Source organism: Ambystoma mexicanum, chromosome 9 (genome assembly GCF_040938575.1).
Source record: "Ambystoma mexicanum isolate Mex_15411 chromosome 9, UKY_AmexF1_1, whole genome shotgun sequence".
In the NCBI taxonomy this organism is placed as follows: domain Eukaryota; kingdom Metazoa; phylum Chordata; class Amphibia; order Caudata; family Ambystomatidae; genus Ambystoma; species Ambystoma mexicanum.
This window is the reverse complement of record NC_090931.1, coordinates 695,912,017-695,924,541: the sequence shown is the minus strand read 5'-3', so window position 1 is coordinate 695,924,541 and position 12,525 is coordinate 695,912,017. Positions and strand designations below refer to the sequence as shown.

Sequence of the window (12,525 nt, the reverse complement as noted above, 5' to 3'; positions counted from 1 at the left end):
TTTCTGCACTGGGTGTTCCCTTGCAATATTGATTTCCACTGGGGTCGCCATTCCGGAAATATTAATTTCCTTCTGACTTATGTCAGGGTTACATTACATTTGCAAACAGGGCCAACTCCTTTGAGTATTTCTATTGAAAGGTGCTTATACAGTGTAGCACAGTATGGGACCCAACAAGGTGTATGTACCCCGTCAGCTAGCACGCTGTGTTAGACTGTCACAAGTGGTATGTCTAATTCAGGATCTCACAACGAGCCCCCAACCTGTAAGTGATTTCAATCCGGCAAACACCCAAGTCAAAGCTCAGCATGTAGTGCACAACTGAAATCCTTATTTATTTTTGTCTAAAAGTTCAATATTCTGAACGATATACCACTAATATCACACCCTTCTCCTGGAACCCCCCCTGGCACACTGAACCAGGAATCAGGCTGGTTTTCAAAGGTAAATATCTATTTATGTATTTAAAATTTAATCACAATATGTTTTAATAGATAAACAACAATCACCAATGGGGTGACAGAACACTGAATAATATAACAATTGCAGCACAGAAAATAATACTTTTGTGTTGGCTCAGATCATATAGAACTGGGGTTAGCAGTTCCCCTTGCAACACCCCTCAACTCCCCAATAGGCAATGTAAAAAGATAGGAGGAGAGAGCAGGTATTCAGGAATGGCACAAATCAAACAGAATATCAGTCCCACTTTCCCCCTTTCAAACACAAGAGAAAAAGGAATTGACTGTCCAGCTGTCAGAATGGCTTTTAAGATTGTCTTTAGAATGGACTGGGCAAACACCAAATCTGGTCAAAAATACTGAAATGGTTACAAATTCCTAGGGAGCTGCTTTGAACAGTTGCACACAAGCACAAGCAATGATTTGGTCATCAGAAAACAATGGAAATTACAAGGTCCAAGTCGGAAGCAGTTTAAAGCTATTTTACACGTGTAAAACGTTCTGATTTTTAAATTCGCTGCAAACTTTTCATTGCGCCATATTCGCCATAACGAGAGAATCACACTGATTTTGGGTTCTATGGATACCTATGGATGTTGGGAACAAGTAGGAGTTGACATTTCGTTTCTATCACAAAAACTGAGGGAGTCATTGAGGTTTTAGTAAAGGTCGTTTTTGTAAAATAGGCGCGAGAATTGAAAACAGAAATACATTTTTGAAAATGACAAATGGGTTTGCTTACACTAGGGGATGACTATGAAGAAGCGAATACCACACAAGAATGTTACAGCCACTGAATCAGGGTGACCCACCTGATAAGGAAACTCGACTTCTCCAGATGAGAAAAGGGTCAGCGCAAAGATAGTTCTAACAACACCGGTTCTGAAGGAAAGGTAGGATGGGTTGGAAGGGATGAGACAAGGCAAAGATACTCCTAAGAATACTTGTTATAAGTGAAAGATAGGATGGGTTGGAAATAGGGACAAGACTATGCAAAGTACATCTGCTATGGGACACAGTTTTTCCTATTTATACTCACTGGATATGTTTTAAATGAGACTGTCAGTTCTGGTCATGGATTGGGCCTGGTCTGGTCTAGGAAAAACAGCACATCAGGCACGGGATTGGATCGTCTAGGCGGTCGCCGGATTGGCACAGCATCTACTCTCCTAGTGTGTGGGTATTTGGATCAGCTGGATGGTGGGTTCCTCAGGCAAGCCTAGTGGTGGCAAGCCAGAGAATTTCTGGATACTGGTTCAAAATGGCCTTCTCACACCACACAGCGCTTTAGTGAGTGAGGAGAATAGATTTGAGGATCGGGGCCTTGCGGGAAATCAATAGTCTCTATTTCTGGCAAGAGATTGGCATCTGGATCTGAAAGAATATTTAGAGCTGGGTGCAGGAAGCTGGATCAGAGTGCTTCGCTGGAATCAGGAAAGTGGCTGGATCAGTCAGTCTCTATGTGCTCTCAGCTGTCTCTATTTATGCCTTAAAAATGACATCACAAAGGGGTGTATGGGCCGGCTTAGCTAAGCTTGCCCCTGTGAAAGGTGATTGGGTCAGAGTCTACTCTCTGCCTTGATATGAGGAGAGAAACAGAGTGTCATCTTTACGGTGTCATTTTATGATGCTGAGAATCCAACCCTAGCCACTAGAACAAAAAGTCTAATTTTGGCAAAGTACATATTTACACATGTGCAACCTCTATAAAATTCACATACACAGATTGCATATTTTTTGGAGCATCTGCTCATCAAAATCTCACAGCTGTAGGATCTAGTATCAACTTTCTACAGAATATTGTCCTTTTTGCTATGTACACAATGTCCAAATTTTTTATGCAAATTTCCACAAATGTGCATGTTTAACATAGGGATATGCATGTAAATTTTCACAATTCTAACAGTAATACATTTTGCATAAAACCATATATCTTGCCATGCCTGTCCAGAACATGTCACACAGTTCTGCCGCCTCTTCACACGTGCAACCAGAAATTCAATGAACAACTCTGTCATTTTTATATTTTCACCATTTTGAATAGCAAGTTATACATCTTTTAACAAGTGTTCTTTGTTCATGTTTAGCAACAGATGGTTGCTTGGCTCCACCTCTTTTTTTCTCCCTGCAGTCCAGGAGCATGCTCCTCCTTTTTGTTCCTTCCAGAGGCCATTTACGACCCTCTACACACTTCTAGTTTCCTGAGCTGCAGCTTGTCATTGTTCCTTTGCTCTCTGTAGACCAGATTCTGTCCTGCCCTGCAATAACACCTCCCTGTGAGTTTCTGCTGAGGGGAAGGCCCTCCTTCTGGGAAAAAAGTCTGCTTTCATAGTTTTTTTGCAACTTCAGCCAAGCTAATTACTTCTTAAACCTAACAAAACCCACATTGGTTGCATCACATACAAATACATTTCTCGCTTGGCCTTAAAATCTGTGGAATCAAAAACACAACTAAAATCTGTATTCCTTTTTGGCAACAATACTGTTTATATTTGCTAATTTAGCAGGCTTTTGAGTTTTAGGTCATTTTAAAGCTGCCTCAGTCTCCTCTTACAGATGCCATTTAGGCAGCCCCGGGTACTGCACCCAGATTTTGGCATAGAGGCTGTCGGTTTTCAGACTTTGTATGTTTTACAATGTTTCATTTGATACATGGATTTTCGCACCAGGCAAGATTGTGAATGTTGAAAAGTGTTGTTTTATAGGCATTTTGGAGTTTTTGGGCAACAAAGCAAATGGCAATTGTAGGCACATTTTGGGGTTTCACTTGCAAAGCATTGCTTTTCTCTCTGCACTCTGTTTGCTGGTTATGGAACCCACTGGCACATTTTCTGCAGGGTGTGCTCAATTCCACTGCACATGCACCATGGGTGGCAGGTTGTTCATCCCTCTTTTTGTGTGCTGAAGCACGCAGTTTTTGTAGGTTTTTGGCACACACAAGGTTTTTGCCGCCATTGTTTCTGTTTCTTTCCCCATAACTAGCAGGGTGATGCCGCACAGCATAGCGGAGTGGGTCAATACATCTCACACCTCTGCCTCCTGCCTTCCCAAACTCACATTCCTCACCTTCTCTTCACCTCACCTGTGCCACTGTTCACCCCTGATTTTCTGCCTTTATGTTTGGCAGCCCAGCCCTGCCATTATCTGCATTGCTTCAGGAACTTCACACTGTGCACAACACGCTCCATGCTGTCACTGCAACACAGCATGTTTGCACGCTAGGAGGCTGGCATAGTGTTAGTGGGAGATTCACACAGTAGAGTAATAGTAGGGTATGAGTCAGGAAATGACATTGCTCTACATGTGAGAGAGTTGAGTGCTTAGTGTGCCCGCATTCACATTGGGATGATGCCATGAGCTCGGGAGGATAGCTCAGGGGCAACCTGCTCGCCTTGGAAGCAAGACGACACAGAGCAACACAGGTTCGATCCCCGGGTCCTCGCTTAGAAACCTCTGGGTATTAAGCGTGTTAGAAATAACCTATCATCATATCACTGTCTTTAAACTCCTTCCCTGAAGCTCCTTAGCTGAGGCGAAATAAAATGCACATGCCATGTATCAAAATGTAGTATATGCGAAAGAGGTGGCAACATATTTGTTAAATGTTATCGAAGCAGTCACTTTCAGAGCATTGCAGTGATTGGTTACTACAGCCTACAGTGAAATATACACACAACTCAGAGGAAAATAAAGTACACTATGCCATTCATCTTAATCTATGATACATTGCATTTTAAGTAAATCATGGGGCCAAAAAAACGATTCTTTGCCTACCCATCATGCCACTTTTCTTGTGCAGAATGTTATTTTCCTGGTACATAACTGTGGCATTGGGTTCCTGCTTGTGAGCAATATACAGTATGAGCATTTGTTTTTCCTGGAATAGAGCTTTGATTCAGATTGTCCACGTGCTTTTACAAAAAGCCCCTTTCTCTAGTGTGGTTGGGACGTCAATCAAAGGAGTCATCATATGAAACACCATCCAACCAATCGCAAAGAAACCTCAATTGTAATTAGAATTACGCACCTAAAAGCACTCTGACCTTGTTTGTCTCAAAATCCCTTTTTAGATTCCTTTTAGGTTCACAAGCAGAGGCATCGCCCTACAAGCTAAGCACATACCACACAGACATGCAATCAAAGTGAAAGAAAGAACACCCACCCTGAAGGATATGCATCTATACCTATTCCTCAGGATCTACCTGGATTTCAGCAACACACTAAGAGACAGTTCTATTGAAGATATGCATACATTTGGATATCCAGTGTCACTGGAAACGTGTGTTGTGTGTGTGTATGTGTGTGTTTGTGTGTGTGCCCATGTGCAGATGTCATCATCTGATACATTTTCAAACAGATATGTGATGTCACCTCAACATAATGAATATCAAATTTCACACACAGCTGAGCAATGATCTTGAATAAATTGCCAGTAGACGTCCAGCGACTCCTGTTTTATTGAGAATGCTGTTATCCCATAGGTGGTACTAGACAGGGCTTGTAGATTTATGGTCGGTCATTTTCGATAAATGAGCATTGATTGTATTTAAATGTCCTCCAGCATTCTGATATCTATACTAATCAGCTTGTATTTTAGCTTTTTTGCTGTATATTCCTGTGTTTCTCACCTGCATCAACCCTCTTGCCCTCCGTTGACTAACTGGCTAAGTATGCATGTTTCACCCAATGTTCTTTCCCTTCTCCTGCCCCGTCTCTGCTTCTCTACCAGATTTACAAGGAGCAGCTGAACACTCGCGTGGTCTTGATCGCTGTGGAAACATGGACAGACAGGGACCGCATTCCCATCAGCTCAGACCCCATGCAGATGCTCCATGACTTCTCCAAGTACCGCCAGTACTACATCAAACAGCATGCTGACGCTGTGCACCTCCTCTCGTATGTAGCTTGCATTCACTGTTTCTGCTCGAAAGTGGTACTAGTGGTCCGCTTTCATGCTTGTGTGTTATTCTGTGTCTCCACCAACTTCCCATTTTTCTCTGTCTACAGTTCAAGATGTTATCCTTTATCCACACTGTTGCATTCCTTCTCTCTGTATATATGCTGTTAGTATTTGCCCAAAATATTCAACAGCTTTGTGATGGTTGTCATTGTATTGTTTGTTTTTACCGAAGTCACTGCTTTCCAAAGCAAATACTTTGTACATTTATCAATAGTTAAGATGGTTAACTATGTCAGAAAAGCCCTTATGTGTGTGGTATCATTTGGCATATGCCAGGTATATTTGGCGTGCTACTTTTATTTCACACAGCTCTAATTAACTTTCAGAAGTGAGCCTACCATAAAACCAATCGAGCCACAGCGTAGAGTTACAGCAATATGGGAAATCGCACAATCTTCCTAATGATATTTCGTCGTCCTTATGGGTCATTAATGAATCAGGTGCTTAAATCTACAAGTCTGATATTTGACCAGTTATGTTGCTATTACATGGGAAGATCTCTGAGCTCAGGTTTGCTTCCAGGTTACCATGGGCCTCATTACGACTCAGGCGGTAAGGGTTTTACGACGGCGTAAACAGCGCCGACCCTTACCGCCTGAGTACGAGGTCCCTTAGCGCCATGGCGGATTTAACACCTGCTTTTAGCCAGAGGGGAAACAAGTACATCTCTCTAGCCCACACGAATGAAAGCAAAGAAAACAGATTTATTTGATTAAAAATAAAAACATAAGGGGCGGTAATAGACGCAGGGGTTTTTCCAGAAGTGATTGGGAGAATGTCTGGGAAGCTTAAATGCCTTTTTGCACCCTCATAGACTCAGCCCAGTGCCTTAGTGCTTTATTGTTTTATATAGAAAAATGTAAAACGATTATGTAGCCTTGTGGCTAGGTCATTAGACATGCCAAAACATCAATTGCTGTTGGTGTGTTATCTTGCAAACGTTGTCAAATCTCTGGGCATTCGGGTGGATAGCTCAGGGGCAACGTGCTTGCCTTGGAAGCAAAATGATAAGGAGCAAGACAGGTTCGAACCCTGGGTTCGCGCATAGAAACCGCTGAGTGTTAAGTGCGTCACAAATAACTAATTAATATTACAATTACAACCATACTTGTTACCAAGCCCCTTGATACATTTATAAGCCCTTTCCATATATTTAAATAGCATGGTAAATGTGTAAACATATATTTGAGGTAATCGTTGAACTTTTATCTCTACTATTTTTCCCAAGTGAATTGATTTGAAAGTGACAAACATAAAAAATAAGACCACTTTTAATTTTGAACATAGTTGTATACAATCCAAAAAATTCACATGAAATGTTCGAAATAAATGTCCTTGCTCAGTGAAAGATGATAGCACTTAGTCCAAGTACATTGCTTTGAAAATAGTAAACTTAAGTGCGGTTGCAATTGAAGTTGAAGCACCTGGTAGACTGCTTTGGCATAGCGGCCTACTCCAATGGAGAACACATTACCTGATATGGAGGCAGCAGCAGCGATTTAAAATCAACCATGGGCGCGTAAAACACACACATGAAAAGTGAGTGCAATCACAATTGCAGTTGAAGCAGTTGAGCAGCAGGTGGCCCAGCAAGTGAGCCTGTTGGGTAGTAATTCTGAAATATTTCCCGCCACTTAAATCCACTGCTAACGACAGTGCGGTTCTGTTTTACTTGCTCCCTCGTTATCTATGACCTCAGAAGTAAAATCGCAGGGTATATGGAACAATATATGTTACAAAAGCCGACTTCGCTGGTGGGCAGCAGTAGGATAAGGTCATGAGTTGCCCTATGTATGGCCTTACTTCGGGAGGAAAAGTCCTCAAAGCAGGCCACCAGAAAAACCTGCGTAGTTGGCGTGTCATAGGAATACATTATGGTTACATGTCTTTATATCAAAACCATTTCATTAAGAATGCACTTATAACAAAACTTTCATACCGAAAGTTTTTATGGAGAATGCACATTTTTTAAAATTCTTTTCTTTGGGGGACCCCCCAAAACCCTGTTTCTCACCCCTAAAAATCTGCCCCAATCCTTCCCCCACAAGATGTAACCCTTTAACCCACACCTAAGTGCATTCTCCATAAAATATTACGGTATAAAATATTCGATAATCATTCTTTCTAAAATTTTCGATGTAAACACTGCATACCTAAATTACCAAAATCTCTTAAGACTTCATCTTTCAAAATGTGTAATCCTTTACCGCCGCCTTTCAGAAATCACTTACTATACAAGCCTTGGCTCTAGATTAGGGGTGTTGCTGGGTCTGGAAGAGATCTCGGGCTACACCAATGTCGGGACTGTCCGGACACTGGGCTAGCTGGCCTTTTGGTTGTAGCCCATGGACTTCCATCCGGGGGTACAACCAAAAGACCCGGGGCTATAGCTCACTCTCCCCCACCCCCCAGCAACGCCTCTGCCATAGATTATTCTTTAGATGGGTCGGTGTGATGGAGCATGCTGTATCTGGGAAAGGGTTGTTGGGCCCTTTAGAGCTGGACGGGTAAACTCTTAGCCATCCCCATACCTCTGGCATACCGGTTTTCTCTCCAACAGATGCTGGCCCTCAGTCAAGGGATGACATGGAGGGGTTGATGCAAGTTCTCAGGAAGGAATGCAGAGATAGCAGGGTGGGGGAGGGGTTTAATGCCCCTGAGAGTTCTTAGCGCACAGTAGGCACTGGTAAGGAAGAAGAAATGCTTAGCTTACCACAGGAACTGGGAATATTTATTTTCATTTAAGTGCTGCCTGTGTAAATAGTGGTAAGAAATCTGTATTACTATGTAGAACATACCACACATGTCATTGTTTACTGGAACAATGATAAAAGCTATTTCTCAACTTAGCGGTACTCATTTCATCGGCTTCAGAAGAGGGCAAGGATGCTTCCTCCCTGTCTGCATTCAAACTTCTGCTCTAGTCTATGTGTTGCACATGGACGTCTGCAACAGGTCTTTAAACCACTGACCTGTTTTTTCAAGGAATTATAGGAAGCAAGGTTTTAAGTCAAAAACTATTTTAGGTGTAGTAGAATCTTTTTTTATTGTATTGAAATGTGTATGTATCTTATGAATTTGTAAATATGAACTAATTACAGACTCATTCCAAATATATCATAACTCTTACAAAACAGTAAAGAACACATGTCAATATGTCATAGTTGTATATAAAAAATGATATATTTAATTAAAATAAATAATAACAAAAGTTTGTTGAGAAGGCACTGAGCACCTCCCCTTCGCAGCGACACAATTATGAGGGCAATTGCAGGAATCAAATGTGTAGTGTGTCCTTTTTTTCAAAACAGCAATGGATTGTAGTTTCCCATTAGATTGCACCCTTCACCCTCTTCGCCCCCTGGAGCTAATTCAGAACAGGACTGCGAGACTTAGTCTTGGCCTCAAGCCCAGGGACTGCATCTCTTCAGCCCTGAAATCTTTGCACTGGCTCCTGGTGGCTGCAAGGATTAAGTTGAAGACCTTTTGCATCGTCCACAAGACTTTTATTTTAGCCCAGGCCCTTACTATGTCCACCTCTCTCTGCCTAAATACCTTCCTTCTAGAGCTCTTCACTCAGCTACCTCGAACTCTCTGAGGGTCAGACGCTTCTCCAAGCTGAGAGTGGGGTGTACATCACTTTCGTCTGCAGGTGCCTCACTCTAGAAACGGCCTCCCTGCCCCCCTCAAACTTGCTGGAACACCAGAAGTTCTGGAAGCTGCTGAAGACCTTCCTTTTCTCCTCTGTCTTCTCACTCACCCTTCCTTGCTAACCTTCCTATCTGCCTGCCCTGACTCGTTGTCAGGTACACTCAGAGTCTTACAGGGTACCAGTCCCGTCCAAGACCAGTCTTCCTGCACCACCTCCAGGCCTACCACGCACATAAGGGCTGTAACTGTAACTCCTACTGCCTTCCATTCACTTACCCAAAGCATGCTGCCCTGGTTGCACTTACTCAGAGCCGTGGTGCCCTGACTGCGCTTTCCTCTCCCCTGCACTTCCCCCTCCCTTTCACCTGCACTTTTTGTTGTCACACTTGCATGATCCGAATGACACAATGCCTAGTCGGATCGTTTTTCCTGTTCTCACTCTGTGCCCCCTTCCTTGTCTTGTGGCGCTTAGAAACACTTGTGTACAGGCACATTATAAATACCAAATCATATCATATTTCATATCATTTACTTCTTGTACTGGATGTGACTGGCAAAGGGGTTGAGAGAAGTGGAAAAGATGATATGGCAACAGGCGACCAAATGCAAAGAATAACGAGGTGAACCCACACACAGTTAGTGATGCAGACAAAGTCAATGGCTCATGAAGTTGTAGTATAAGTGGTAATGATGTTCGACTGTCCCACATGCATGGCCAATCAGGTGAAATCTCTATATATTTGTTTTATTAATTGTGTATGATTTGAATTACCAAATCTTTCCCAAAACATTAAATGCACAACAACAAGAAGAAACAAAACAACATTTTCATAAAAGTCAAATAATATGCTAAATGTAAAGTTAAATATTTACGAAAGAAAGAGATAACCCTCCATTTTATCATAGCCCGAACTGATATTAGACCCTTCCTCCAAAACATACCTTCCAAACGTTGCCAGAGGTCAAAATTTGCCAGAATTAGAATTTCTGCTACACAAGTCAAGGCTGGGATGACCTTTAACTTATAAAACTGTAAAACCTGGATCAGGGAACATTTTCCAAATTTCATATTTATTATGGTAGCTTGTGCTACCGAGCATTTAGTTTTAGATTGTCATTTCTTCATCAGTGTTGTTAAATGTGCTGTCCCAGTAATACAAAACAAAAGATAAACAAAATAATCTGGTTTTTCCAAGGTATTATGATCTAAAAAAACATTGATACCTCTTCTCCTTAATCTTCGCAGATGGTTTGATTATCAACATTTTTGTTTTCAATACATTTATTGAAAATGTGTTATCTTCTGCATATGTGGATGAAGCCGATAATTGACGCAACAGTCCAATTGTGGTGGACCATCAAAACCAAAGCAAATGGGCAATAGGTACTGTGATGAATTCAATGGAGTCATCACGGATTCCCCAGCGGTGACCTCCTCCCATGTGACCAAGGAACAGCAGCACCTACCTGATCCTTACCCTGGGGGTGGTTACATGAGGGAGGATCACATGTGAGCAGATAACTACTGGGGAGATGTTTTGACTTCCTTGGACAAAATTCAGTATTCCCCCCTTTCCCATGAGAAAGACCGTCTAATATCTGAGTTCTTAATGGCCTATTGTCATTCTGGTCAGGCCCCCACCTTTGACCTAAACACTCACAATTTACACATAACATATTTGGTTTCTAATGTGCCTTCATGTAAGATTTCTGAGAAAAAACATCTAAGAGTTAAAAGTCCAATGACATCCATGGACTCCAACTCCCATCACCACCTAGGTACTGAGACAAGGAGGAGGATGAGGCATTTTGTGCAAAGTGACAGGAGCTCGAAGTACAACATGCTGGCTAGTTATTTTTCAAGTTTTCAGTGTATGGGACATTTAAAGATGGCAACCACACTACTGAATCGAGCAGTGCAGGAGAAGACATTGAACCCCATGCTGAGGTTCATGAACATGAGGCAAACAGACAGGTGTGGTGGAACAGAGAAGGATGCAGGGACAGGAGGAGAAATGACACATGCAGGCAAGCAGGGCTGTGGAGACACTGGGAGATGTGCAGGAACTCCTGGATGGTGGGCCACTCGAAGAGACAGCATTCTCCTGTCCAGACCACAAAGGAAAGCCAGCGTGCTACTGAAGAGCTGCGCAGGGTGCTGGAAGACGTTTGCACACCCCAAAGTGAATAGCGGGTGAAGGAACCACACTGAAGTGCACAAGCAGAATTGGAGATGCTGGAAGGAACCAGGGAGTCTGCCCAAACCAGGTGTGGACCCCAGTGCATTCCAAGCAGCATGCAAACAAATGTTTCAATGGTATGAAATTGCTGATGCAGAAAAAAACAGAAGTTTGTTTGAATGCAGTCAAGGCAAAGTACAAATTCAACACCCAATAAGACGAATGTTTGAATGAAGACAAGGCAAAGTACAAAGGCAAACCCAATCAAGTACAAATGCATGAGATGCCAGTGTGGGGAAAATGTTTGAGCAAATATTACCATAGACAGGTATACCAGGCAGCTCACTGTATATGCTATTGTGGTATAGCCAAAGAACTCTGAAACACCTAAGAAGTCTTGGCACCAAGCAGCTGAAATTGTATAAAGAGTCCTGGCAGGTGAGTATACCAGGTAGTCTGAAAAACCATAATAGAAATCCAATGAGTACACCAGGCACCTGAAAAATGTATAAAGATTCCTGGCGGGGGATCTGCAAAGTTACAAGAATAATACAGAAAGACTGTTACAGAAATGATTGCTTAAACAAGAACTTTCTGAGTGTAGTTAAGACAAAAATAAACTGTTAGCTAAAGAGAAATGTTTTCCATCCTATTTAAAAATCCTGGGGAGTGGGAGCACCCCCTGGATCCAAGGGTCTTTACCTTGTAGAACATTTTCATTGGAGTCATTTTTATACTTTTCGTTTTGAACACTTCTGCCAACATCAAGTTAAAGACATTTCCTTGCACCCCTTTGTTGTTTTGTTTGTAGTGTGAGGGTCAGGATAGGACGTTTTGAACATGAGGATGCCTTTTCAGTTACTGACATGCTGACACAGACAGATCCTTAGTCTTGGTTTCTAGTTAGGGAAGTTGCTGTTTAGAATGGAGCCAGAGAGGTATTTCCCTACCCATTTTAATTTATAAATGTCTTTAACTAAAAACATGACAACTTTGTGTCAGCTTTCATTTCTGACTCCTCACAATACTTTACCAAATTGAGAGGGCAAACATCCAGTTTAATACAGGGTTTCTGATATAGCTGAAATAAATAAATAAAAAACAAGGAGCCAACATACATCCTTGCTTCAATCAATGATTTGTTGGCATCTTCCTAGATAACTGACCCTCTTGGTTTATACATATCAGAATACCTATATCAGAATGAAAATCCACTCTACTGGTAGATATTACCCATCTGCTTAGTACTGCATGTACACAAATGCAAATATTT

The 12,525-nt window shown here is 42.0% G+C and overlaps 1 protein-coding gene across 5 annotated transcripts in view; it reads left to right on the top strand.

The window, feature by feature from the left end:
• ADAM23 (ADAM metallopeptidase domain 23) overlaps positions 1 to 12,525 on the top strand; it is a 742,840-nt gene that overhangs the window by 566,382 nt on the left and 163,933 nt on the right. For all 5 annotated transcript variants that reach the window (XM_069615574.1, XM_069615576.1, XM_069615575.1 and 2 more), the window contains exon 11: positions 5,191 to 5,357. In XM_069615574.1, coding sequence (XP_069471675.1) covers positions 5,191 to 5,357 — 167 coding nt within the window. The remainder of the gene's footprint in view (positions 1 to 5,190; positions 5,358 to 12,525) is intronic.